This window comes from Polistes canadensis, unplaced genomic scaffold (assembly GCF_001313835.1).
Source record: "Polistes canadensis isolate GaletaPanama2010 unplaced genomic scaffold, ASM131383v1 scaffold_173, whole genome shotgun sequence".
NCBI lineage: Eukaryota > Metazoa > Arthropoda > Insecta > Hymenoptera > Vespidae > Polistes > Polistes canadensis.
The window spans coordinates 112,166-140,029 of record NW_014569720.1 but is presented as its reverse complement, the minus strand read 5'-3'; the positions used below and the strand labels follow the sequence as shown (position 1 = coordinate 140,029).

Sequence of the window (27,864 nt, the reverse complement as noted above, 5' to 3'; positions counted from 1 at the left end):
TATATATATATATATATGTTGAGATACGCTGCTCTATCAAAGAAATCCTTGACAGTCAATATCATAGTATTTATTTGTCAGAAATTATTTGCATTAATTTAAAAAAGAAAACAAGCTAACTTTAATGCTTTATTTTTTATTGTACATATTTCGACAAAACTCACTCCGCCTATTCATATCCCTTACGTCGTTTAACAATAAACCTACCGACAGTTTACAACTTACTTATTCATACTTATTTAAATTGAAAGATTAAATTTTTCACAATTGAATACAAACAATAGTCGATAGTCAATTTGGTACTGGTTTATATAAATAATAAATAAAACACTATTTATAATTACAGTGTTATCTTAAAGCAAAATAAAGAAAAACAATAACATTAAAAGCACAATTATATAGTTCAAAATTAAAAACCGGTATGTTTAGTCTTAAGCGACGAAAGCTGCACAATTCCAATCTTAAATCTATCGCATATACATTATTTTACATTAATATTCCTATTTGTTTAGTTTACAAAGGTTTTTGTTATATATATATATATATATATGTATATTTATATAACGAAACTTTTTATTTTATCTTTATTTTTAATACGCATATTTTTCTTATCCAGTCTTTCACTATCTAACGTGTTGTTTTTTTATTATATTCGCATATTTTAAATAATTATATATGTTTATAACCGGAAATAGTATAATATATAATATAAATCGTCAACGTTTTTTACGCGTGCAAAGAACAAATGGCTTTTTGCGTGATATATAATTTCTTTCATTATTTTGTATTGAATTATATCTATCAATTTTGTGTTGCGTTTATTTTTAATTATTATATATCATCTTTCGCTAATATAAAATCGTATATTTCATAATTAAATCGATTTACTTCAAATGATACCAAATGATTACCAAATTAAACATTAATTGGTATAAACTTGTGAAGTAAAAAAATTAAAATTGATACTTAAGTATATATCATATATCATACTTATAAAATTGATAAACAAATATTCTCAATATATTAATCTCTATACGATATAATAAATAATCAATCGAAAAGTGCGAATTTTGTTATGAATAAAAGATGATTAAACGAGATGAGATTTATCAAATCTTACAATATTTCGTATTAAATCTTTCAAAATAAATAATAACAGAGCTCAATCGTAATGTAAAAGAACATTGTAAATGGTAAAATTTTTTTTCAATAAAAAATCTAATTATTCTGTATCTATATTAAAGACTACGTTATATAAAGCTTCACGATAAAAAGCAAATATTGTATTTAACAAATGTTACGTCTTTAACATTTGTGCCAATAATTTAAAAAATGGCTTTAAGTCAAGATATTGAAAATATTCATTTTATGATTTATTTTTAATGTAAATAATATTAATCTAAAATAGACCATAAAATGAATTTATTCAACTTTGTAACTTATATCACTTTCATGATTACCAGCCTATTTTGTCACCTTGATATCGATTACTTTCGTTTTTTACACTTAGTTCTACCACGTCGTCGACGTGAAGAATTAGTACGAGTATCAGCTTTCTTCGAAGACCTACAAACATTTAAAAAATTAACATCTATTCATTCACCTAATTTTCCTTGCTCCACATATATTAAGCATTTCATAAGCTATTAAAATTAATTCATTTCTATAGCATACCTGTGAACTCTACTCACTGATACAGATGTATGTTTCTTTAAGGTAAGATGTTGCTGGACTAATTCAGCTAATTTGCCTTGCTGCGCCAGCATGGAAAGAAAAGTACAAATAAACTCGTCGTAATTATGTGTCCTTCTGCAATCATCAATCTGAAATAATACAATAAATATTTTAACATCTCTCTATGATCCATAATTATTTGAAACGCTACATACTAACTTTATACTTATTTCTTTTGTCATTTTCATCTTTCAAACTAGTTTCGCAAGTATTTATCTCGTGTTCCAAATTTTTCAATAATGCTAAGAGATCTTTCGGAGCAAATGTATGTGGCTCAAAGAGTTCTGGATATTTGGAACATAATTTTGGATCTATTTTTTCAACTTTCTTTTCTTCTGTTACCGTATCACCATTACTGGTTTTTACACGTGCATGCGGTATTCTCACTTCTCCGGATAAACAGACTTTTTTATGCAAATGTCCACTATCCGAAACCAGTCTCTTTCCATTTATATTGATGTTACCAAGAGAACGACCTTACACAATAAGTATTTTCTTTTTATTAATCATTTCTAAAGAGCAACAATCTTTTCATTAGTATTAATATCAAACATGATATTTACTTAAACCTGCTTCGTTCTTTTCATCTCCAGCCACTCTGATAACGACAAATTTTTTGAAATCTTTTGTCGATGTTGGACTGCTTTGACCTGAATTCCAACCCCAAGCTAGAAAACAATATTAAAAATTTGACGAAATTATATAATACGTATATATACCAGATGTTTGGTATTTCTATAAACAATTAAATTAAGAACGGTCGGACAATAGATAATTATTTCTTAAAAGACGTTAAAGTAAATATATTAACCATATGGTAGGAATGTTAAAAAATACTTTCACTCACCTTGTGTTGGTGAATTAAATGCAGATCCAATTTCAGACGATGTATCGGTACTCGACGAACTATGAGCTGGCGAAGTCTGAATTCGAAGTGGAGTAGCGTAATCTAAGGCGCACATTACTACCTTTTCCATGCTATAATAGAAATATATATATATATATATATATATACATATATATAATCATCAAAAAAGTTACATGTTATTTTCGTATTTTTAAATGGCCAAATTCTATATAATGTTAGTAATTTGTAAGCAAAATAATACTTTGCCTCGAATCAATTTTGGTAGTACCAATATTTGAACTCGATTCTTCAATATCAATTGTAGCATCATTATTCCTCTCAATAGATATAGTAGAAGATTCATCTCTTTCTGTTTTATTGGATAATAGATTTTCTTCGTCTACCTTATTTTTCCTATCGCACGATTTATCCATTTTCTCGGGATCATTTGTTGTTTTCTCCGTTCCATTATCTTGGTGGCTTAACTTTACAAGTTGCTGTAATGCTTCCAAAACTATTTGTCTATTTGTTTTTAACATAGTTAATTTATGAGAAATAGCTAAACGACGGTCAGGAACAACAGCCATTAAATTAAATCTTATATCTTGTAATTGTTCTCCCGTAGCCATACCTAAACGATCCGTAATAACTCTTCTAAATTGTTCCGTCCATTCCTCGTGTTCCTTCCATGGTCCATGATCCATAGGATATGGTTTTAAACCATCCAATTCAAAAAGTCTACCATTTATTGGTACATAACTTACAAAATGAAATGCTTCACCGGTAAATCTACCAGTTGAAACTCCAGTATTTTTATCCTGACGTCTTTTAGCTTGTGGCATAGCATGCGAATTGTGAGCGCATGCTAATTCTGGCGTATTACCTATTGCCCATCCTTTATTTTCTGGACACATTCCAGACGTATGTAATTTTAAACGCGATAAAGTTGTACCCAAATGAATATTTGGACAATTCAATAAGACGGATAATAATGCATGTGTTGCACAACTATTAGGAACAACCTATATATAAATATATTTATAATATCATTAAAATAAACCCTTATAATGCGACGAGTAATGGTATTATTGTTTGCATGTATTTTACTTTTATTTTTTAGTTATCTCTTATAAGTAAACTTTTAATAAGTGAAATGAACCTGTTGCGCAAAAAATATGTTATTCACAATGTCTTCATCTTTTACAAAACTTTCCGTTTGTTCTACAACTTTACGCCTCGAGCGTCTCTCCTCTATCCAGCGAAATAAGAATATAAACCCATAAACGGGACCTTCCAAAGACTTTTGTAAGTCATATATTTCCTCCACTTGTACACCTTTAACACCAAAGTCTTCTAACAGAAGCGTAAACAGTCCTAGTAAGATATAAAGAAATCAGTGATAATTAACTTCTTCCACGCCATAATTTGCTTATATCATCTGAAATATATTTGATGTATTTTAATCCTTCAATCGTTCTTTGTTTTAGATTTCAAACTTTTTACATAGTACAAATTGTTAAATCATATTTGATTTCAACTATATTACTCCAAGCCAATTTTTATCTTTCTTTTTCTGTATTTTTACCTTACGTGTTACATCAATTACAAATATTAACATGAGTAGTAAAGTAAGTAATGAATTATATCAACCTGTAATAACACATCAAATATAATTTCAATTAAAAATTTCTTCAATACACAATTGTGTAGGCCTGTTCTTTTTTACACATCTATTTATAAATCATATATACCTGGATCGCTTTCAAGTTCTAGCCAACCTTCTGTCAATCGATTAATATCAACAGGCATCCTTGCATCCAATTTTGAATCCGTTTAGGTATAACTAGACGGACAATTTTTATAATTTTAACCTTATACTGTCAGTGTATGTTAAAGGCGCCATGTTACATCAAAACATCTGTCACGTGATGAAGTCACGTGACACATTGGCAGATATTTCAAAAGAAATACAATAAAAATACGTAATAGATTGTATAACTATATTTATTATTATATTATGTTTGTATTATATTATTTTAATCTTTGATTTGTGTATCGATCCAGATATCGATATTTTTGAAAATTAATCGCCCACCCAAATTTAACAAAGCTTTAAAAAACTAACGCTTAATAGCGTTTTAATTAACTTAAATTTTCTCCAATTAAAATATTTCTTTTAAAAAGCAACCAATCAACTTTGATTTTAAAATAATGACGAATCAGCGAGTGACGTTAGAATCACAATAATCAACCATGTATAATCGACGTGAAATCGCCAATCCCAAGATGGCGTCAAAGTGACAAGCACTTCTTGGTTGCTTTTATACGAACAAGTTAGAAATTAAACTTTCGTAGTTTTTATTTATATAAATTGTCATTTATATAAATAAATGGAATTATAAAAGAATAGAGTTTTATTATTGTAATTGAGAACAACATAAAATTTCGAAAATGACTCTAACTAATAGAGTAAGTAAGATCTTAACCTTATATATAATTTTTTTTGTATTAAATTATTTTATCAAATTTATATTTAATTATATTTTTATTACAATTTAGATGGAAGTAGATGAGAAGAATGCAAAGGGAGAAGGTTTTAAACCGTACTATATAACGAAGATCGAAGAACTACAACTAATAGTAGCAGAGAAGAGTCAGAATTTAAGAAGATTGCAAGCACAGCGTAATGAATTAAATGCGAAAGGTATTTATTTAAATGCTACCCACTTAAAAAGAAATTTAAATTGAATTAAATGAGAATTATCAGCAATATTATATCACTTTTGATTTTTCATAGTGCGTATGTTACGAGAAGAGTTGCAGCTTTTACAAGAACAAGGTTCCTATGTTGGAGAAGTTGTAAAACCGATGGATAAAAAAAAAGTTTTAGTTAAAGTTCATCCTGAAGGAAAATTTGTGGTAGATTTGGATAAAAATATTGATATTAATGATGTAACACCAAATTCAAGAGTAGCTTTGCGCAATGAAAGTTATACATTGCATAAAATTTTGCCTAACAAAGTGGATCCGCTTGTTTCATTAATGATGGTAGAAAAAGTACCAGATTCTACTTATGAAATGGTAGGAGGCTTAGATAAACAAATAAAAGAAATCAAGGAGGTTATCGAATTGCCTGTTAAGCATCCAGAGTTATTTGATGCGCTTGGTATCGCTCAACCAAAGGGTGTTCTTTTATATGGTCCACCAGGTATGAATACGATTAGATTTTATTTTTGTATTAAATATGAATAATAATTTATGTTAATTTATATACGTGGATAAAATAAATTAACACAATCCTTGATAACAATTTTAGGAACAGGAAAAACTTTGTTAGCAAGAGCCGTAGCACATCACACGGAATGCACATTTATTCGTGTATCCGGTTCAGAGTTAGTGCAAAAGTTTATCGGTGAAGGATCAAGAATGGTTCGTGAATTGTTTGTAATGGCAAGAGAACATGCTCCTTCCATAATATTCATGGATGAAATTGATTCCATTGGTAGTTCTCGTATTGAATCTGGATCGGGTGGTGACAGTGAGGTATATTTATTATTATAATTTATCAATTTTTTATAATACTATTCAATAAGAAATGATCAAATTTATGATCTATTTGCCTATATTTAGGTTCAACGAACCATGTTGGAATTACTTAATCAACTAGATGGTTTTGAAGCAACAAAAAATATCAAAGTTATTATGGCCACTAATAGAATAGACATTTTAGATCCTGCTTTACTTCGACCAGGTCGTATAGATCGTAAGATAGAATTTCCACCTCCTAATGAAGAAGCCAGACTTGATATTCTTAAAATTCATTCTAGAAAAATGAATTTAACGAGAGGTATAAATTTAAGAAAAATTGCTGAACTTATGCCAGGTGCATCAGGAGCAGAAGTTAAAGTAAAGATTTTATATAATCTCGTATTTATTTCATTTCTCTCTCTCTTTCTCAATATAATTTTTTAAATTTTATTTATTCAGGGTGTCTGCACAGAAGCTGGTATGTATGCTCTTAGAGAACGACGAGTTCATGTAACTCAAGAAGATTTCGAGATGGCTGTTGCTAAAGTCATGCAAAAAGATTCGGAGAAAAATATGTCGATTAAAAAATTGTGGAAATAATTATTTCAGACAATCGGCCAGATTGTATATCAATTATTGCCACATTTACAACTTTTCTAAGAAGGTTTCTAATATATATATATATATATATATATATATATTGATCAAATTGTGTTGTACGTAGAAAAATAAAATTAGTTAACTTTAAAAAGAAAATCATAAGATTACTTGTTTGATATTCGTATTACTTCTATTCAAACTAATATGAATAAAAAATACCAGGCTCGTAAAAATATTTACACTATAAAATTTAGATCAAATTGTGTTTTATTAACATGAATAAAAATAATTTTGTAAAATGTAATTCAATTTAAATTATTCTAAAGAATCAAGTATATTACTTTTGTTTTAAAAAATAATCTTTAAAATTTAACATAATTAACAATAAATTATAGAATTATTCTTTTCGTAATAAAAAAACTATAATTTACTCATAGTTGAACGCTGAACTATGTTAACCACGATATCGAATCTTTATCTACTCTTATATATTTCTATTTATTTATTTGTTCTGACAAGAGTGAAATATATTAAAGTCTAACCAATTTTACGACCTCCCTGCTTCGTGGCCTTGATTATATAAGAAAATGAAATTAACGAATTATATACGTACATACGATTTCAGAAGGTTGAATAATAGAATTATGAAAATTGCTTAAAGAATTATTGATAAAAAATATAATCTGACTGAAATATTCTCTCTCTTTGTAACATATAAACAGTTGCCCTATTTTTTCTTAATCCCTAATATAAAATGTAGCGCGCTTTCATATAAGATGAAATTTCATTTTATTTTATATACCTTTTGTTTCTTAAATATAATATAATCAAATTGTGAACTATTTATATATACATATATACATATAATGCGTTTTCTTTACATTCATGATTATTATAAAATTTTGGAGTCGCTAAGATTTTTATTTATAAATTAAAAAATTATAATTGTCACAAACGTTTTTCTAAATTACTGTACATATATATGTGTATATATATATATATAATTTCACATTTTCCATTGTAGAAACAAAACGCAAAAAAAAGCGAACTTGCAAATTTGCTATTTAAGTTTAAGAAAACTTCACATGTAAGTGTCCCGTCTATATAATTATTTTTAATTTGTTAATTTACTATAAGTGCAAACGGTATTAAATATAAATTTTTTCGGGAAATAGCTTCTTAAAAATAAATACATAAATCTTTTGCGTAAGTAAAAGACAGTACATAAAAAAGGCATCTATGTACCTTGTAACATATGTTACAATCACATATATACAAATTATACTAAAATTACAAATTATAATGAGAAAAAAAAAATTATTGAACTTATAACTAATATATATATTGGTTTGAAATCAATAACAGGAACTCCTATAAATGTAATTATAATTATATTAACCGTAGGATGTGCAAAAGTGTAATAACGGATAATCGAACATTTAAGGACATTTCAATATGACGCAGTATACGTATAATTCATTCGATAGTTCACAGAACTGCTAGTTTATATATTGCTCCGTTATATCCATTTAAAAAAAAAAAAAAATTATTCTTCGTGTAATTGTAGTAATAGGAGTGGATCACCGATCAATAGATAGAGCATTTAATGAAGACTGATTTACGAATTGGTAGTTTTAAAAATTTGAATAAATTCTAGATCATACGTAAGAGATCCTTACAAATAAAACATTAACAAGTGATAATTAAACTAACGATAAAAATAAATGAAAATAATCAACATTAGATGATTGGCTTAATATAGTATCACATAGAAAAAAACGTACTAACTACTTCCTCGATTGGCTGTGGTCGTTTTTGAAGATCAATAGGCTGATCTTCTGATTGCGCGTATTTATCTCTAAGTTCTTTCCACTGATTAAAAATGTCAGTATACTTTAACACTTTATCACGTTCATCTAATTTTGTATAAACATGTAGAAGTCCACGATAGTCATATTCCAAGCCACTATAACTTTTTCCGAATAATTTTAAACCTAAAAAAAATAATGACATTATTAATAAAAGTTTCTAAGATAAGCTAATGAAACAAATTTGAACTTACTAATTGCGATGCTGCGATAATAAAGTTTTTCTGCATCTCTATATCGGTTCATGTGGAAATTATATAATGAGGCTAAATGACCCACACTTAAACCAACCTCGTAATCTTCGGGTCCTAATAATTCTTCTTTTATACTTATAGATTTTAAATGCATTGCTTCTGCTTCCTAAATATAATTACAAAAGAAATGAACAATTTGTATTTCTTCAATTGTATACGGCAATATAGTAGGATACCAGTATTTTATATACCTCAAATTTTCTCATACTTTGATATAAGCGACCCAAATTGCCATAATGTTTTGCTGTTTGGACATTTATTTCACCAAATGTTGTTTTAGAAAGTTGTAAGGCAGATAAATGCAAACATTCCGATTTTTGCAATAAAGTCTGTTCCGACAAAGGCATTGGGGCATTATCTAATGCTATTTCTTCAAGTATTAATGCTTTTACTCTTTTTGCACTTGCTAACATAATGTGGTCTCCAGCAAAAAGTTTTTCCATTATATCTATGGCTTTGCCGGCATGGTCACTGTACATAAATTATAAATATGTGCTTTTTCCCATTAGAGAAAATGAAGAAAAAAAAATCAAATTTTACCTTGCTTTTTGAAATTTTCCTGAATTATATTCTCGAACGTATAAAGCATATGCCAAATCTTCGTGTGCCAATGCAACGTGGAGATTGGTTTTACCAAATATTGCTTTTCTAATGTCTAGTGCAGCCTAATGTTTAAAAGAAATATTAATATATATCAAAGTATAGATATCAATATAAAAAATGAAAACATCATGAAAAATATTTACCTTATAAACAGACACACTATTTACAATACAATCGTAATTTAATAAGTAAAATCCATAATCTATTAAAACATCACTATATTTTGGGTGATCGGTATCAAAAATTTCTTTTGCAAGATAAACCGCTTGTCTGATTAATAGACCAGCTTTTTGAAATTCTCGTTTGATTACGCACGATTTTGCTACTTGTCTTAAAACATCAATTATGACCCGTGGCGGTAATGATGGTTTTAATTGTTTTAACGCTTTTATACCCCACCTAAAGCATAATATAGTAAATCTTATAATAAAAGCAACTATATATTTAGCAAATGAATTGTTTTTCGTAAGATAGTATTAATGGAAATACTTGCTTATATGCTTCATCATATTCGCTTCTAATAAAAAAAAGTACGCTAAATTCTCCATATAATGCTGCATAATTATTGTCCGTGTATCCTCCGCATCTTAGTTGCTGTATTATATTCAAAGCAAGTTCGTACGTTTCAGCTGCTCCATGAAATGTATAATATGCTGCTTGCGCGTGTAACAATCTAAACATCACAATGTATATCATATTCTTTATTTAACTTGCTGAATATTACAGCGCATATTAATATCCAACGCATGAATGTTAAAACATACTTGCAACAACATTTTAATGTACGACATAAATTTTCAAGGGTTGGCTCGTCCACAATAGACAGTTTCTTACAAGCTAACAAAACCCTTTCGCTTTCGGTATACCATCCAGCGTCGCTAAGAAATCCACCAAGGCGTAAACCCACACTTATTACTTTATCGTGAGCTTCGATGTGTTCCTCAGCGCGAATGCAGCAAATATCATAACCGATCGCTAGTTCTTTACCAACCATTGTCCCATGATCCATAAGGGCCTTAGAATTAGATATATCATAGTAATAAAATTATATTACCGTATAAGATATTTATGCATAAGTCACAGATTATTGGCAAAATTTTTACCTGAAAGCTCTGTAATAAATGTACACGACGATTTGTGACATTGAGCATCCTAGAAAATGTTTCCAATTCTCCAAATTCCACTCCTAGTAAACATAGTCTTCTTTCCTGGTATAACTAAAAGATGTTACAATTACTAATTTATTATTGCATAAATATTACGTCATTTATCTACATATATATATATATATCTATATACATATACATAAAAGATGTAAATAAATATATATATATCCAATATGTTATTGATATAAAAAAAATCTTAAATCGTATTATTATGAAAATTAACGAATGTGTGAAAACTAAATACATATTGTATACATTGGTATAACCTCCTAATTTAAACAAATTTTTCGTTATAAAACATTTAACGTATTCTAAAATCATTTTATTGTAATAAATCGTTTTATCACATTATTTAAATCATTGTTACAATAATAGTATTTCATTTCATCTTAATTAGAAAAACATTTTTAAAATAGTTATCATATATTTAAATATTAAAAATCTAATGTGATAGACATTGATGGAAAAGAAAATCGAATTATCCTATATAGAATGTTGTTGTTTAGACAACATGTAAGATTTTAGAAAGATGAATAACTATTTTAATTGCTTCTTTGGGATTAAAAATATCTCTATAAGTGTATGTGTATAATATATATATATATATATGTGTGTGTGTGTGTGTGTGTGTATGTTATATGTTCTTTATGTTAATGTACGAGGTATCGCGAAGGAATAAAAAAAAAAAGAAGAAAAAAGAGGCTTCTCTTTTTGGGTCGATTTGTTAACCTGATAATAGAGATCGAAGAGGACGTTCTCAGGTAAATAAACGAGATGTTTTCTGTATATGAGCAATCTGTCAGCTATCGCAGAGACGCTCAATTTATAAAGAGTTTTCGTTGACTGCACCAGCTTCTTCCTTCCTTCGGCCATTTTCCCAGGGCCTTAGCCTTTGTATTACTTGTCTCTTTTTCTTGGACGATACCACCAATGAAACGATACGTCGCGAGATCCCTCTGATTATCAGAAAATAATGCATAGGAAAGAAGAGACTAATATACTATATATGTGTGTCGAATGTTGTGACCAACCAGAATCACGCTGTCGAAAGGATTTCACAGCTCGACGGAACGTCTCCGTACGTTCTGACGTTTCATAGACGCGTGGATTAAATGCATCTCATTCGTTTTCTTTCTTTCTCTCTCTCTCTCTTTCTCTCTCTCTCTCTCTCTCTCTCTCTTTCCCTCTCTCTTTCCCTTTTTCTCCCCCTCCCATCCCATCTTTCTCTTTCTACTGTGCGAGCTCTCATACATGCATGAATTTTGTTCATTTATTTATTTATTATCTCTTACTTATGTTAGATCAATGGATATTTAATAACTTATCAACGTTCAAATACACTCTACCAATATTTTTGTAACCTTTCCTTTTTTCTTTCTTACGAATAATAATTAATCATGTCTATTAATTATTCCTATGAAAAAACAAAAAAGGATTTATGTAGCATCTATTTTGTATCCGTCTTCATCAATTCATTGATTTATTTGTTTCTTTTTCTCTTTTGGAAACGAAATTTCAAATATTATGGTAATATGATATTTTAACTATCATTAGGTAATAAATAATGATATTATTAATTTGATTACCTGTTGGAATAATTTAGTCAAAATATTAACACTCGTACATATGCCTAGATTAAATATCCTACTGCACTATTAATCAGAATTACTTAGTTATTGCATTAGTAGAGGTCGCAATGATGCATTTTTGCAAAGGATGGACCTTCGGTTAAAGCCTCCTATCCTGGTGCATCCTTGAGTGCATCCTCGAGTGCATCCTCGAGTGCATCCTCGAGTGCATCCTCGATTCGATCATTCCTCCTCATTCGACTTGGAACGGTTGTTGGCGACGGTTGTGGATCGACATCCGGTGCATCTGTGCAAACTGCAATCTCTTTCTACTGTAAAGAGTAATACTATTTCTTTCTCTCTTGCACGGCGTTGCCATTGGGTAGGAAATAGAGTGTTTTTGTCATTGGCTAAAAATCGAGAAAGTCGCGAAGAAATTCAGTATTATAGTTATCGGAAAATTCTAACCTGAAATAGAAAATGCGTATTGCTGGGTGTGTTACTTCCAAGTATAAACGATAACAGACATTTTTCCTGCTGCTGTCAGTTGCACGTATGCCTGTGGTAAGCGAGTATACACGTTCTACTCTAATTGTATAGTTTTTAAGTAAACGACATCGTTCTACTTAGTTCTCAACAGCTATTCGTAATATGACGTTGTAGAAGCTCTCTACATATGTATATACGACGTATTATTATTCGTCAATTGCTTCTTTGAGTATGGAACGTTATAGTTGTTGTTGAACCTTGTATATTTTATCTCATCTCCTCTCCTCTATTTTATTGTCAAAATTATGTACTTAATATTTCTACGTCTTTCAGAAACTATTAAACGAGTCTTTTTGTCTTTTTCCTTTTAAGAACTATTTTCTTTGTTCTTTTGTGTTAATGAGAAAAATTATGATTTGTGATGTCATTTGATACTTCCTTAATTCAAGGACTCAAATATAGATACATTTGCAATCTTTAGTACCTGTCTCTAACAGATCTGATTTAGTAAGCATATCTTTTATTTTTTATTTCAATTAATAGTTTATAATTCTTAATGTTTCATTTGCAAAAACATATATGAATATTTTGTATTATTTTGTATCATGAAAAAAACATGGTTGAAATGATTAGAATGTAAGAGATAACTTTAAATATAATGTCTACGTAATGATTTAACATACATGTTTCTTGTTACTTCTTATTATCGTTTTCTATCTTTAGTTATGTCATCAGCAAACAGTATAGAGTCCCTTGGGACATTGCAATGGGACATGATTGACTTGGCTGGGCATTTAAGGCAAGAACGTTTGTTCGTTAACTCGGAACAACAGAATTTACAAACTCTCAATGAAAAGGTATGAAATCAAAATAATGATTATTTTGTTAAGATAATAGAAGAATGTTATATAAAGTGCTAAAGTATATAATATCTTTTCAGGTTTTATATATGTCTTCGGACTTGGCTCAACAAGCATGGGTTACAGCACAACAGAGAGTTAATTTAAATCGTCTGATAGTTGCAAGGCCTGATTGTACGCCAGCTTCTTGCTGTTACAAAGCAAATACTCTTGAAAATTCCAATTTTATTGATGCATACAAGCATTTAAATTATCAAGCATGCTTATCTTACGGAGAATTTCTCGGTGCTCTTCGAAAGTCACCTAAATTACTTGCATCTAGTTTAGTCGTGGGAGATAAAATAATTCCAGAAGCAATTCAAGGCATTGTACAATCTTTGGCTGCTGGATTATATGGGAGCTGCTTGTTACCAGAAGATAAAATCTTAGTTCTCAAACTTTTAAGGCATTTAATGCTTTTACAAATAATACCTTCGGATAATCCACGAAGACTTCTTAGACATTGCACATGTGCATTTTCTAGATTTTATTCCTTCTTTCACGAAAGCCTTTTCTCCGCAAAATTCTTTTTAACTGCTGCATTACATATCCCTATTATACAGTTGCTTATGGAAGATGAAATATTTTTGGATATCGATCCAGACAAAGTACCCATCAGATTTCAGCCTACGGAAAGATTGAAGAAATTTGGAAAGGAAGGTACTCCCGAATATCAGGCAAAGCTACAAAGATATAGACTATGGACGGTTAACTCTTTGCATCGTATTACACAGAGGTTCATTATCAGTATTAGAGAGAATATGCATTGTTTTCCTACCAGTATTTATTGGCTTGTTAGACAAATGGCTGGACTTCTTAGTAAAAATGGAAATGTGGAACCGAAAGAAGTACACGCTATGTGCACAGATCTTGTATTTACATATTTCATATGTCCAGCGATAGTTAATCCAGAACCATATGGTATTACAGATGCACCGATAAGTTATATAGCAAGATTTAATCTCATGCAAGTGGGACAGATTTTACAAATACTTTCACTCATGAAATATCAAACTATCGATACAAAAGCATTTGACTTGTATAGAAGATTTGAAAAAGATTCTGTGTCTTCCATAATTGATGTAATGTTGGAAGGTGCAACAGAAGATTTGGAAGAAGAACCTACTATAATTGATAATAATAAACTTCAAGGCCTGTGTCGTTCTGCTGCATTATTTACAGAAAATGAATTGAATACTCTGATTACATTTTTACATACAATAGCAAATGATACCAATGTGGATAGCATTTCGCAAATGAGCACATTCGATAAAAAGCAATTAACTGATATGCTTTCGCAGCTGCCTTTGGGATCGCTAAACAGTAACTCTAAAGTTTCTAATAATATTTATTTGGAAACACCCAATAAAAAAGGTGGTTTCTTAGGAAAAGGTATATTTTCCTAAGTATTCGTACACAATAGATTACGTTTAGTCTTTTTAACTTTCAACATTATAATTATTAATATTTTCCTTTATTTTTAGGGAAAGATCGAGTTACTAGAATGTCCTCATCCCCTTCTAATGTAACAACAGATATTCAAGATGAAACAAATGGTACTTCGACACCCGAAGATGAATTTTCGGATAAAAATTCGCAAGATGTATTAGTTATTCCATTTGGTCCAACGATTGGTGAATCCGTTGGATTACTTAGCGAACAAAAAGTGCGTTTATCTATTAAAATAATAAAAATTATTAAGTAATATTATATTCATAATTAGTTTTTTTACAAAGACAACATTTTATTTCTATAATAACAAATTTTTCAAAGGTTTTATGCATGGAACTCCAAAATAATACAGAAAATAGTTCTGTTACATTGAATCTTGCCGATGATATGGTAAATGGTCACAATAGAAGGGATTCAAACAGTGCTGAACGTTTAGAAACGCAAGAGAAAAGAACAAGGTTTTCTTTGGCTCATGATGAAGGTAAATTAATTAGAATACGTATAAGCTTATTAATAAAACATGTAGGATAGAAGAAAATAAAAATGTAATTCTTTATTTGTCTTTACAGTGTTATTTGAAGGTTCTATTGGTAACACATCAGATAATCTAGAAGCCGTTTCAGAAGCTGCCTCTAATCATAGCGTTGCATCTTCGTTAGAATTAGAAACAGAAGATCAGAATGATAATTTGTCGGATATGGTATCAGCCAATGTGTCAGGAAGAGGAACACCGAATATTTCTGGTTTGCACATATTTCTCTGCTAATGATTATAAAGTCATTTATATTTATATAAGTTTTATTATATAAATATATATTTTTAGGTCGCGATACACCATCGTCTCAAATCACGGAAGGTGATGACGGTCGCATTGCAGGTGAAGCAAGACAGTTGGATTTACCTCCACCAAATATTCCTACTAAACAAAGTCGTTCGGAAATAGACGATAAATTTTGTAAATTTGAAATTAAAAAACTTATTGAAGGTATGTCATCGTGTGTGGTGTATATGTATATAAAAGATCATTTGTTTTAAAAGTATTGAAATTTAGAATAAATAGAAATGTACGTAGATACATATATTTATTTTAGGAGATGAAACAGTTTCTATGGTTTCTGATACGTGGTCCACCGATGTATTGGCGTCAGATAGCGAAATAGTAGAACAACAGGAAAGAATTATTTATCCTCCTTCTTTGGAACAAATTCCACCAGCATTACCTTCAGAAAATGCTCAAGCAATGTTGGATATTAGTGAAACTGCATCTGAAGCATGGAGTACGGATGTACTAGCTAGTGATTCAGAAAGACTTACGGAAGTGGACATGGATGATACAGCTAGCGTTGCTAGATCCGATGATACAACTAGATCTGAGATAGAAGTTGAATGTCGCGGCGAAGCGGAAGCTGGTGCAGAATTATTACCATCTGCTGCACCATGTAAGTACACAAGAACACTATATTGTTCTACTAAAAATAACTGTTTATTTTGTATAAATATTTTGCCATCAAGATTATTAATGTGATCACACTTGTACATTATATTAATTTAAGCTTTAGGAACAGATGATCCTTCTGGAATTGTTTTTCATCCAATACCTGGAATTCAAGAAGATTCTGCTATTCAACTCGTAGCACCGATTCCCGAATCACCTTCATCTTCTAACGTAACTGGTCGTGGTGGAACTAGATCTGATTATAGAAGAAGCACAATGGAATATGTTGATAAAAATGCTAATACCATAAGTAACGCAGATTATGGCAAAACATACCACGAAGACAGTCTTGTCCAATTGATAAACAAATTGCAAATTGATAATGATCCGAATCTTGTTGATCAAGCAGCAAATAATCATATTGCTACTGCTGCAGTTACTTCTGCATTGTTATTGGCTAATCATATTTCTGCTCCGACGCTATCTAATGAAAAATTGCGTAATGGTGATGTCAAAGGCGAAGTTAGTATCTTTCTTTATTTTATTCTTTATTTTGTCAAGAACAAAATAAATATATATCTACACATTACTGCTTTTTAGGAATCAGAAAGTTCATTGACTGTTGTCGACGATGTGGTGGTAAGATTAAGTACAACGAGTTTAACATCTAGCAGTAGCTCCGGATCGGAAACACGAGCAAAGAATAATGCATCGTCGTCGTCCGAATTGCCATTATCACCACCGATAATAAACGGTAGTAGTTGCGACGTGACTGATAGCGTTGTTTCCAATTTCCATAAACCAGCAGCATCTACAGGAGCTATTCCAAAAAGTATAAGTTTTGATAAAACTGCCGAGCGTGGCGATAAGGAACTTCTAGACGATGATCAAAAGAACAAACGCGGCTTTTTTGGAAAATTAAAGATGTCGCTTAGAAATCGTCGAGGAAAAGTTATACGAGGAACTGATGATTTGAGATGTTACGATAGAGAAGCTGGTGGTGACGGTATGGATATAGGAAAGCACCGATTACGTAGAATCATGTCCGAAGATGTAACCTCGGCTGGAAATATTATTGGTATGTTTAATTATATTCATTAACAAACATTTCCTATAATTACAAATTGTCGTGAAATTGTAGATAGTTCCGATGATATTTTGGCAAAATATAGAAGAAAGCCTAGTACAGCTAGTGACACTGCTTCCGTTGAAAGTAATCAATCGCGTACGAAGGAAGCAGAAGATGAAAGACTTTCAATAGATCCAAATAACGTAGAACTCTCTTTTGCTTTCGCCGATGCAAAACGAAAATTACGCATGGTACTTAGTAATGCCGATCTTCAATACATTCCATGGAACTTTGCATCCGAGGTAAATTTGTCGTTGTGTGTTTCATTGAAAATTATAATATATAGTTAATAATGAATTAATTAATAATACGAGAGGAGACTTTTTAAATGTTAACAGAGAAGCAGTTGGTCGCCAAAGGAAAACGAATTGGTTTCTTTTCTTCAACTTCAATTGGCTGAGGCCATCAACTTGCAGGATAGATCTTTGATAGCTCATTTACACGAGACTTTAAGATGCGTTCGATTATTTAATGACGACGGCTGCAGGAAATTATTCAAATCTTTGAGAGAAGATTATCAAAGACGATCACCTTACATCGCATACTTGATCAGATGCCGTCAGGGCTTATTATCAACGTTAGCTCATTTAGACAGGTACAGAAATATATATCTTCAATAATAAAAACAACTGATGCAATTTCATATCTTTATTATATAATTAATGTTAAAAAATGTTAAATAATTTCTTCAAGGTTACGCGTTCGAGTAAAATGTGATCGCGATGCTGTTAACAATCATCTCGTATCCGTTTTTGTAAGAGTGTTTCTGGAGAAAAGAGAGATATTATTTTTACGTTTTTGCGATGAATTCAAGAAACTTACATTGACGGACGAAAAGCAAGATCTGGTTGATAACTTCTTGAGTAAAATTCACGTTGAAATGGATAATGATCCAATTTGGCAAGGTATTAATAAAGCAATAACCGATATATTATATCGTTTTATTACTCTTATAATCTTTTTCAATTGTGCATCCTAATTGACAACGCGTATATAATTCCTTTAGCCGCAAGCGAGTCTCAATTGGAGTTAGCCAGAGTCGTCGTTGAACGAACTGTTATGGCTCGGGTGTATCATAATGCTCTTTATCCAAATGGAGATGGAGATGTATATAGAGATCAGCTTCTTTATGATCACATTAAAAAACTTGCTAAGGTCATAACGCCTAATCACAAGGATTTACGCATTCCAAAGGTTTATCATTACGAATGTCCTTGGCCATGGGCACAAGCAGAATTGGCTGTTATTTCTGCATACAAGACACCCAGAGATAAATTGCAATGCGTATTTCGTTGCGCTACAACGATAATGAACCTTTTGTCTATGGCTTCCGAAAGAGGTATACCTGCTGCTGACGATTTAATTCCCGTATTCGTTTACGTCATCATAAAGGTAAGTAACGGTAGGTTATCCTTACCGCTTAAACGCTAGCGTATAAGAAACATAAATCGAAGATAAAATCATTCTTTTCAGACTAATCCACCATCTTTATTATCAACTATTCAATATGTAGATAGTTTTTATGGAAATCGATTAGAAGGGGAAGAACAATATTGGTGGACTCAATTTTGTTCGGCGATCGAGTTCATTAAAACTATGGATTAAATATATTTGCAAGAGATTATTTTAATATAGCATAATAACAAATGGGTTGCACAGAGATTAATTAATTAATTTAAAGCTATAGCAGCGTTGTAACATAATTATTATTCAAATAATTTCATAAATATCGTGATTTTACCGTGTAAAGCTAAAACAAGGCAGTGATAAAAGTTATATTTCCCACATTTAATGCTAAATACTTACCAAATAGCATTGATTTTTGCTTTTCGATTGAAATTTAATAAGTAGAGATATAATATCTATTCCAAGTACTTTTATAATTAATGTAATAATATGGAACTATACACTTGTTAGCGTTAAGTAATAAGACAGACAAAATGCGAAAGTTCGTGTGTAAATAAAAAAACAAACAGAAATAGGGGTTTCAGAAAACATTTCAATATCTATATATAGAACATACTATTATGTATATCTCATTGATTCTATCGCATAGCGGCGGCATGCTTGGGGAAAAATAATTTCAATTGTAACTTTCAAACGTCGTATCAATTATTTTCTGATCATTTTATATTTTATAAAACCTTCAGATTTTTATTAGATATGAAAAACTCCGATCGAAGAAAAAAAGAAGAAGAAAAAGAAGAAGAAAAAGAAGAAAAAAAAAGAAATAAAGTACACTTGAAAGTACATCATTATAGTCTGCGCATACTCAGGTTGCGCAGCAGATTTGCGCAATAGACTTACTCGTTATCGTTGAACGCACGCTGGTTCTCAGTTGCCGTTCGACCGGTCGTCAAGCGTTATCGTTTTCATTTTAAAACTGTCTCGATTTTTCGAACTATTCTTTTTTGTCCCGTTATTGTTTTCCTTTTCATTTTATTTTGCCGATACTTATATTTCGCTAAACGATTGTTATCGATTTTTTGAACGATTTTAAGGATCATTTAAATCGACATATTGTCGATATTCCTACGAGATGGGTACACCGGGCAAACAAGTGCGGAATGGTACTTATGAGTTCGATTACATGCGCGTACCCGAAAACAAAACTCGATGGCAGAATTTACGTGACGGCATTTACAATTCTGTCGAAGGCACCTATTGTGGCCACCCACCTAAAAAATGGGGTAAGTTTGCAATGTAATCATGTGTCCGTACTTTTGCAAATTTTCTCTTCTCTCTCGTCAAATGACACAACGATTTTAATCTGTTATAATATCGATTCGATTAATAGCGATCAATCAAATGAATAAACGATAAACTGTACGAACTTATAAGCTCGGAGTATAATATAATAAAAACTTCTTTTAAAACAATCTATTTCGTATAGTTTCGATTATCGATCATATCGATTTATCGTTGTCAAAAGAATAAAGAAGTAATATTTGAACACGAAAAATAGGTGTTTGAGGTATTGAATTGTTGAAGTTTGAAAAGAAAAATGCAAATAATGGAGAAAATGTCGAAAGTGACGTAATAACAATGTGCTGCTTAGGTTCCTCATTCGCTTCTTCTAATCGACTTCTTTTATTCACGAGAAATGCACGTGTCATTACACACATGCGCCTCGATAAGTATCTTCTATTCGAATATGTAACCGTAACCGCATTATCATAATTCGTACATCTTTAAATACTCCTTCCTTTCATTTTTCCTCTATTTATAATTGCCTTTTCAAATGGATACGAATAATTATGCCTATTGCCAACTGTTACTTGGCAACGATCTTTTTACAAAAGATTTGTTTTTATTGAAAAACATTGACAACGGTATTATATATAGGTTCTTTTAATAATCATTTCAATTGATTTTATGCATAATGTAATGTTGTTTATTCGATTCGATCTTAATGTTAGTTTTAATTGGCGAGTAACAAAGCTCAGAATGTAAGCATTCCATTGTTTCACGTGACGGTTAAGATAATCAACTATCATTTTATTCGTTTCCATGTTATCACATTCTATCGGACTAGACGCATGGATAATAATTGCTCGATGAAGATGCTATATATGTGCATTTATGTTTAGAATGAAATTTAATTATATAGCAAATGTACAATTATCTTCTTCTTCTTCTTTCGTTTAAACTTAATCGATCAACTCGATGCATATCGATCTATCGAATTTCGAAAGTGTATTTTCAATTACACAAAGTAGTTAATAATTTCAATAAATCTTTTGATAATTTAAAGGCACGGTGGTCGTCGATTAACGTCCGACGTTCTAAGAGAAGACAAATTTTGTAGTTTACTGTTAAAATCTTTTCAACGCGTGATGTGCATTCTGACCAATTCATATATTTGTTCGAGTTATCACCTTTCGCGTATCGCTTCCACTCACAATTAACGACAAGAATTTCGTTAATCTACGAATAATCGTAGAAATAATCTTTCCCGGAAAACATTCAAATACATATATCTACCTATGTATACACGCATGGATTTCAATTACGTTAGAAAATATTAAGCGTGTGAACATTTGAGCGTGCTTGCATTCGAATATGATATTCCACATGCGATAAACTGAACATTTCATTAATAAAATAAACACAATAATACAAAATGGCGCGTTAACTTACAATTAGTCGTATTACATTCTCACACGAGCATATTATTTCTTTCCTCGTATTCGTATTCATTTCACGGGAATAGCCAAAAGAAATAAAAAAAAAAGATATAAAAGATGGGAGGGATACCCTGTATATATATATTTTTCCTCATATTTACGTTACGCGTTAACACTGAAATATACTTGGAAGTGTTAAGGCCACTGTCCTACTTTCATTCGTCCACTTCTCTCTATTTTGAATGAAAAGGTATTCGATTATATAAATACGATGAGAAGAATTCGTTGGAATAAATGAAAAATAGAGATATTATAATTTGTTTTTTTTTTTCTAATTGCAAGATTAGCTCAATATCAAAATTATAATGATTGATTAGGTCATTTCTGTTAATCTTACTTTTAGAGAGATTAAGACGATAGAAACGGAATACTCGAGAGTTAACATTTCAAGCAAGAAATTATATTTAGAAACAGATTTTGGCCAACTGCCTATGCTTAAAAATAATTTACGTATATGATCGAGAGGAAAAGTTGAACATTTTCTCAATGATGACGGTTAAAATGAATCGTTTGAAAATAATGATTACCAGAGGATCGACGAAAAAAGGATCTACGTTATATTCTATTTTGTTGTTATATATACAAAATTATACTATGAACTATAATGCATATATACGTATATATATTTAAAATATTTTTCTTTCAGCTTACACAGCAATCTTTTATACTTGTTTCTTCTCGAGTTTGGCCTTGCTTTTTGCAATTTGTATGAAGGGCCTTTTGGCAACTCTCAGCACTGAGAAACCTAAATGGATATTAGACAGTAGTATCATTGGGACTAATCCAGGTAATCATAAATGTATGGTTTTACAAACATTACAAAAAGTTTAACCATCGCCTAAGAACTTTTGGCCAATACCCTATGATCTAACATTATTTATTTCCTTTTGCGCAAACCAAAAGTTATTTAAAGATTGGAGATATGGAGGTAGATATTACAAATAAAATTGATCATTTTTAAATGTATACAATAAAATGTAATAAATATGTTCGCGTTAAAAGGGCTTGGATTTCGGCCAATTTCGGAAAATCCAGATGAAAGATCTTTAATCTGGTACACAGCATCGAATGCAACCGAAGTGGAGAGGTGGACCAAAATTTTGGATACATTTTTAGCAGGTCTCTCAGATAATATACATTTCGTTAAAATATATGAACACGCGTAATATTTTACATGTCAATATAAATTTGTACAGAATACATAGATCCGTCTATTTTACCAAACGGTGGAAGAAATCAACAGATTTGCAGTTATACTCAACTACCAAAACCTGGAAATGTTTGTGCTGTTAATGTCAATAACTGGGGACCTTGTTCGCCGAGTCAGAAATATGGTTTCAACAAATCAGCACCTTGTATTTTTATTAAATTAAATAGAGTAAGAAGAAATAAACATATACAAATGTAAACTCTACCAAAATTATATTATTAACTTATTTCCTTTTGTTTAAACAACGTTTCTTTTTTTTAGATATATGGATGGGTACCGGAATATTACAATGATACCAAAGATCTACCATCGGATATGCCGATTAATCTAGTCAATCATATTAAAAAAACCAACAGTTCTTGGGTTAGTTAGTCGGTCAGTTAAATTTAATCTAAATCGGTATATTAAGTATTAATATTTATGGTAAACACATACATATACAAAACGCACCCCGCTCCTCCCATTTCGGATTTTTCTAAACTCGGACGCACGTACTTTCTGAGTTATGAACTTTTTAATCATGAATATATATAAGCGATAAAAGCATAAACTAACTCGAAACGTTTCGAGTTAGGTGGTATCGGACATGGATAGAGATTTAACCTTTTCCCATGTGCTCTTCCAAAAAGAAACTGAACTTAGGGGTGTTTTATATATATATATATTTACTATATTTATTAAATAGAATTTATCGTTAAGAAATATCAGAGTTTATTTTCTTCCCTTGATAATTTCCGAAGGAATCCCTCTAAATCTTACAACCAAAATTCATCAATGCTTTTTCTAATCGGAACTAGTCTACTCGTTGTGTAAGCTGATAAGATCGTATCGTTTTATTGGACTTGCGTACGCGTGAACTCGTAAGCTGTATGATAACGAGAAGATTAATAATTCAATGTTCGTACGGTCAGAAAAAGTCTTAAGATAACTTATAATCTTTACTTACGAGAGTATACCTGTATATCTATATATTTACATATTTACAATATATAATGATGACTATTAGTCAGTAAAAAAATTATCTTAATCAATTACCGTATATAATTTTGTTATATCATTTTTCTATTATAGTTAAATACCGTGTGGGTGTCGTGCAAAGGTGAAGATCCATATGATAATGAAACTATCGGTGAATTAGAATACTATCCACAGAATCATGGATTTCCAGGATTTTATTATCCATACGAGAATATTCAAGGATATTTAAGCCCTCTCGTGGCCGTACATTTTCTTCGACCTGCTAGTAAGTTTCTCTGCTAAAACTATAAGTGATGAGTATATATGTATATATGTATTTATGTGGGTTTTCAGGAAACACTATAATCAACGTTGAGTGTAGAGCATGGGCGAAGAATATTAAATATAGTACGAGAAAATCCGAGAAAATGGGCGCAGTACATTTTGAACTTTTGATAGACTAGTCTCTCGTTCAAATGTGAGAACCTTGTGCCGATGGACAAGCAGATTAGAGTTATCTTTGGTATATTAAACGTAAATGGATAATACCTGATAACGAGCATGTGAAAAATTACGATATAGAAATTATTTAATCAAAAACATTTCTTTATATTATATAAATAGTTTATCGAGATTTCATTCAAGAAAATCATTAGCCAATGATCAATTCTATCTTATAAGTTTTACCGTGATATAATATTTATTATGTTATTGTATAATGTATATGACAGATGTAAAATTTTAATCTATCTATCCCATGTGTTCTACAATAGTTAAGAAGTAGACGTGCCAACGAACTTATCGCTCCGAGATAGAAATATTTTCTAATAATTTATTACAAAAATGAATGTACGTGCGTTATCTATGGTTGTCAAAGAAAAATCAAACGGTCCTGTTTTATATAAACATTTTTTGACATCTTGCAATTATCTCATAGATGATAATTCTTTAATATAATTCTTTTTTCAATAATGATTGAAAAATAATTTATACAGACACAATTGTATTATTTTTTAAAAAAGAGTTAAAAATAATCACATATAGTACACGATACATAGGTATTAACTTTGCATTAAGATAAATATCTTGCCTATAATATACATATAACTTAATTAACAGATTTATCTTCATGAAGAGGTGTATTAATGATTTAATTTTGTTTCTTTTTCTTTTTTATGAATACATTAATGATACTTTGCAAAGTTCTTAATTCTCGGCTGAAACTTAATGCGTGTGTTTGTGTGATTCTTTTTCTTTATATTTAGAAAAATTTTCATATATTGCATTTTACACATCTGTTGATATAAATCGTAAAAATATTATATTTATTATTTTCTTTTTTATAATTGAGTATTAACGACAAAATAATTGATTCTTACAAAATATTGTTTTTCACAATTTGAACTGTGATTAAATAAAATTCTTTATTAGATAAATTATATAAATTTGTGTAATATCAATAAGAAATAATGATACGATTTAAATAGATTCATCATGCTGTTATGATTAATTATTGTTAAAGATAAGATTTGATTGTGCAACTAATTACACATGTATGTATAAAATGTCTTATATGGGTGTAGGAATTTTGTTGTAATTTTATGTACTTATAATACATTTTGTTAGAATTGTTTATGTGAATATGTATTTTAATTTGTATTTATGTTACATAATAACATTATATATAGTAAGTAGTTTCTACGTATTATAAATACTTTATAATGATGCATACACTCTAAGGAGATACGTACTTATAAAAATGCAAAGGGGATAAAAATTAAATTAGAGAAGATCTAAAAAAAAAAAAGAAAACAGAAATTATAAAATAAAAGTAAACATTATACAAATAGAGAGCCATGCGTAATGAAATTAAATATATAATATTATAATTTAATGTATCAATCGCGCGACCAATATTTAATAGATTAACGGGTCGATAGATGATTTTTAAAACAATGTTTATTAATGAATAGAATGAATTCATTCGAACACAGAATTTATTGAATTTTTTGGCAAGTACATATCATTCTTATTGTACATTTCAATTCTATTTCATAAAATTGTGTAAAAGTATGATAATCGTTGATAAATTTATGCTTAAGAGAATCATAATGAGATTCTATATTTTTTCGAAGGCACTTGAAAATAAATCTCTGCAGATCAAGATTCTTATCATTAAAATTTATTTATACATTCTTAATATATATATATATATATATATATTATATGTAAATGTATATGTATAAATATATATACAAAAGATATTTCTGATTTGACAGTGCAACCAGAAAAAGAGAATGGAATATGTTTCCGTAGGAGACTTTATTTTTTAATAAATCGATATTGAAAATTTGTATAAGAAATATCATTTAAAATTTTTAATTTTTTCTTATCATATAGATTTTTTAACCCATTTTTCGGTTGCATGTTCGAATCAGAAACACCTTGCATATATTCATGTATAAATATATATATATATATATAAATGTAGGAGTGGTAAACAGTAGCTTAAGAACAAAGCGGCATAAGTAAACGGTAAAGATTCATGAAAAAAATAACATATGATAAACAGCTGACAGTCGTTAAAAAGAAAAAGTATGTATAGGAAAGTACGTTGTAAGATAAAGAAGATCCTTTTGGTTCAAATAGGTATTTCCAAGATGTACAACGTGAGAGATAACGTTTTAGTTCAAATAGGATTTACAAGATGTATAAGATGAAGGATAACGTTTTAATTCAAATGCGTTTACAAGGTGTATAAGGTGAAGGATTACGTTTCATTTAATATATGTTCGTTGACAAAAGGTAGAGGGAAAACCAACTTGTCGCTAACGGCAAATATATAAAGGAGCGGAAAAAAGATTTAGAGAGAGTCATATAACAAGCATATATTAGGTCGGTCAGAAAGCGAAGTCAAATTAAGTCGAATCACTTTACGTTGTCTAAAGATCGTGAGCCATTTTTGTAGCGTTTATTTCTATCTTCTGTTTTATTAAATATTTTGTAGTAGAATTAACCTCGGTGTAGGTTCATTACACACCTTCGCACCGAACCCAATCCTACACATATATATATATGTACATACGAAGCAACGCTATAGTCATTTCACAAAAACGAATTTTTGTTTTGTAAAATAACGTATATATACATATATTACGATCAATGTACCTAAACAACGTGGATGTGTTGGAATGATGGTAGAGTTAAAAAAAGTTTGATTTAATGTTCTTTTGTCAGGATTGTATCAGAATGAAACGAGTATTTAGTTCCTAGCAGGCGTGTGGAATGGCAAGGGGGTGAGGGAGGGGAGGTTGACATTCATTTCCTGTTCCAAAACATACAAACTATAATTACTATTACTTCCTTCTATCCTTACAACGTGGAACGTTTGAAGATTAATTTCTCACAGTTAGACATTTTATAAAAAAACGTGCTCAAAATATACATTGACAGTAACACATATATATATATACCCAGAAAAGAACATTGTTTCGGCAGTTAGTCCTATTTGCTAGGGTTGTCTTTTTATTACGAAGCATATCCTATATTTATTTTATCAAAGTATTTATTTAAATGATCTTAATAATACTGAGTGATGATCTAAATTTAGTTATAAATGAGAAATTGTACTCGGAAAATAATTACAATTAAATAAAATGAGTGTTTGTATAAGTGTTATTTATATATATAAATTTATATATATTATTTATATATATATAAACAATAATCATTTCTATAGAAAATGTAAATAATTAAATTCTAGTGAAGTTTCTTTTTAGAAAAAAAAAATTCCTATCTAAGTAAAAATCGCCTCGCAGATTTTGCAAGTGCAACAAATATTTTTTAAAAAAGCACAAGTTTTTCGCTAAAGAAACTTTCTGTGCATATAGAAAATAAAACACATCAATATTATCTATAGAATAAGAAAAATCTTTATC

At 30.0% G+C, this 27,864-nt stretch overlaps 5 protein-coding genes across 7 annotated transcripts; 3 read left to right on the top strand and 2 right to left on the bottom strand.

The window, feature by feature from the left end:
• Positions 1 to 1,078: 1,078 nt before the first annotated feature.
• Positions 1,079 to 4,522, bottom strand: LOC106789257 (ubiquitin carboxyl-terminal hydrolase calypso). Its single transcript, XM_014753329.1, has 8 exons — positions 4,333 to 4,522; positions 3,741 to 3,955; positions 2,849 to 3,603; positions 2,582 to 2,712; positions 2,298 to 2,402; positions 1,894 to 2,210; positions 1,675 to 1,823; positions 1,079 to 1,566 (listed from the first exon to the last, which is right to left on the bottom strand). Exons 1-8 carry the CDS (start codon positions 4,388 to 4,390, stop codon positions 1,488 to 1,490), a joined length of 1,809 nt encoding a protein of 602 aa, XP_014608815.1. The 5' UTR covers positions 4,391 to 4,522; the 3' UTR covers positions 1,079 to 1,487.
• Positions 4,523 to 5,013: 491 nt separating this feature from the next.
• Positions 5,014 to 7,941, top strand: LOC106789260 (26S protease regulatory subunit 8). Its single transcript, XM_014753333.1, has 6 exons — positions 5,014 to 5,050; positions 5,141 to 5,285; positions 5,379 to 5,789; positions 5,898 to 6,124; positions 6,212 to 6,487; positions 6,569 to 7,941. Exons 1-6 carry the CDS (start codon positions 5,033 to 5,035, stop codon positions 6,707 to 6,709), a joined length of 1,218 nt encoding a protein of 405 aa, XP_014608819.1. The 5' UTR covers positions 5,014 to 5,032; the 3' UTR covers positions 6,710 to 7,941.
• On the bottom strand, positions 7,804 to 12,256 carry LOC106789258 (amyloid protein-binding protein 2). 3 transcript variants are annotated; one of them, XM_014753331.1, is made up of 10 exons: positions 11,632 to 11,786; positions 11,330 to 11,556; positions 10,538 to 10,651; positions 10,199 to 10,449; positions 9,928 to 10,107; positions 9,578 to 9,833; positions 9,372 to 9,496; positions 9,023 to 9,302; positions 8,772 to 8,937; positions 7,804 to 8,703 (listed from the first exon to the last, which is right to left on the bottom strand). In XM_014753331.1, the coding sequence occupies exons 2-10, from the start codon at positions 11,471 to 11,473 to the stop codon at positions 8,474 to 8,476; spliced, it is 1,746 nt and encodes a 581-aa protein (XP_014608817.1). In that variant the 5' UTR covers positions 11,474 to 11,556; positions 11,632 to 11,786; the 3' UTR covers positions 7,804 to 8,473. The 3 variants fall into 3 exon arrangements, with proteins under 3 accessions (XP_014608817.1, XP_014608818.1, XP_014608816.1); XM_014753332.1 differs by lacking the exons at positions 11,330 to 11,556; positions 11,632 to 11,786 and adding an exon at positions 12,187 to 12,256; XM_014753330.1 differs by having other exon boundaries at positions 11,330 to 11,786.
• Positions 12,257 to 12,281: 25 nt separating this feature from the next.
• Positions 12,282 to 19,547, top strand: LOC106789256 (GTPase-activating protein and VPS9 domain-containing protein 1). Its single transcript, XM_014753328.1, has 15 exons — positions 12,282 to 12,732; positions 13,381 to 13,514; positions 13,598 to 14,948; positions 15,041 to 15,222; positions 15,330 to 15,489; positions 15,578 to 15,751; positions 15,832 to 15,993; positions 16,100 to 16,447; positions 16,562 to 16,965; positions 17,044 to 17,521; positions 17,585 to 17,814; positions 17,911 to 18,167; positions 18,266 to 18,477; positions 18,579 to 18,964; positions 19,046 to 19,547. Exons 2-15 carry the CDS (start codon positions 13,383 to 13,385, stop codon positions 19,175 to 19,177), a joined length of 4,608 nt encoding a protein of 1,535 aa, XP_014608814.1. The 5' UTR covers positions 12,282 to 12,732; positions 13,381 to 13,382; the 3' UTR covers positions 19,178 to 19,547.
• Positions 19,548 to 19,775: 228 nt separating this feature from the next.
• On the top strand, positions 19,776 to 26,087 carry LOC106789261 (sodium/potassium-transporting ATPase subunit beta-2-like). The gene is made up of 7 exons (XM_014753334.1): positions 19,776 to 20,262; positions 22,406 to 22,546; positions 22,762 to 22,878; positions 22,956 to 23,137; positions 23,231 to 23,332; positions 24,041 to 24,212; positions 24,281 to 26,087. Exons 1-7 carry the CDS (start codon positions 20,112 to 20,114, stop codon positions 24,388 to 24,390), a joined length of 975 nt encoding a protein of 324 aa, XP_014608820.1. The 5' UTR covers positions 19,776 to 20,111; the 3' UTR covers positions 24,391 to 26,087.
• The last annotated feature ends 1,777 nt before the right edge of the window (positions 26,088 to 27,864 follow it).

What these genes read in the sequence shown, in the direction of transcription:
- LOC106789257 (XM_014753329.1), bottom strand. Translation starts at nt 4,390, where the DNA reads ATGCCTGTTGATATTAATCGATTGACAGAAGGTTGGCTAGAACTTGAA. An exon ending in ATTTAATTCACCAACACAAG is followed by an intron (nt 2,403 to 2,581) that starts GTGAGTGAAAGT and finishes ATTGTTTTCTAG; the next exon opens with CTTGGGGTTGGAATTCAGGT. An exon ending in ACAAAAGAAATAAGTATAAA is followed by an intron (nt 1,824 to 1,893) that starts GTTAGTATGTAG and finishes GTATTATTTCAG; the next exon opens with ATTGATGATTGCAGAAGGAC.
- LOC106789260 (XM_014753333.1), top strand. An exon ending in GATCGGGTGGTGACAGTGAG is followed by an intron (nt 6,125 to 6,211) that starts GTATATTTATTA and finishes GCCTATATTTAG; the next exon opens with GTTCAACGAACCATGTTGGA. An exon ending in CATCAGGAGCAGAAGTTAAA is followed by an intron (nt 6,488 to 6,568) that starts GTAAAGATTTTA and finishes TTATTTATTCAG; the next exon opens with GGTGTCTGCACAGAAGCTGG.
- LOC106789261 (XM_014753334.1), top strand. Translation starts at nt 20,112, where the DNA reads ATGGGTACACCGGGCAAACAAGTGCGGAATGGTACTTATGAGTTCGAT. An exon ending in CCACCCACCTAAAAAATGGG is followed by an intron (nt 20,263 to 22,405) that starts GTAAGTTTGCAA and finishes TTTTTCTTTCAG; the next exon opens with CTTACACAGCAATCTTTTAT. An exon ending in TTTTTATTAAATTAAATAGA is followed by an intron (nt 23,138 to 23,230) that starts GTAAGAAGAAAT and finishes TCTTTTTTTTAG; the next exon opens with ATATATGGATGGGTACCGGA.
- LOC106789258 (XM_014753330.1), bottom strand. Translation starts at nt 11,473, where the DNA reads ATGGCCGAAGGAAGGAAGAAGCTGGTGCAGTCAACGAAAACTCTTTAT. An exon ending in ATTTATTACAGAGCTTTCAG is followed by an intron (nt 10,450 to 10,537) that starts GTAAAAATTTTG and finishes TCTAATTCTAAG; the next exon opens with GCCCTTATGGATCATGGGAC. An exon ending in GGAAAATTTCAAAAAGCAAG is followed by an intron (nt 9,303 to 9,371) that starts GTAAAATTTGAT and finishes ATTTATGTACAG; the next exon opens with TGACCATGCCGGCAAAGCCA.
- LOC106789256 (XM_014753328.1), top strand. Translation starts at nt 13,383, where the DNA reads ATGTCATCAGCAAACAGTATAGAGTCCCTTGGGACATTGCAATGGGAC. An exon ending in GATTACTTAGCGAACAAAAA is followed by an intron (nt 15,223 to 15,329) that starts GTGCGTTTATCT and finishes AATTTTTCAAAG; the next exon opens with GTTTTATGCATGGAACTCCA. An exon ending in TCGTTTACGTCATCATAAAG is followed by an intron (nt 18,965 to 19,045) that starts GTAAGTAACGGT and finishes CATTCTTTTCAG; the next exon opens with ACTAATCCACCATCTTTATT.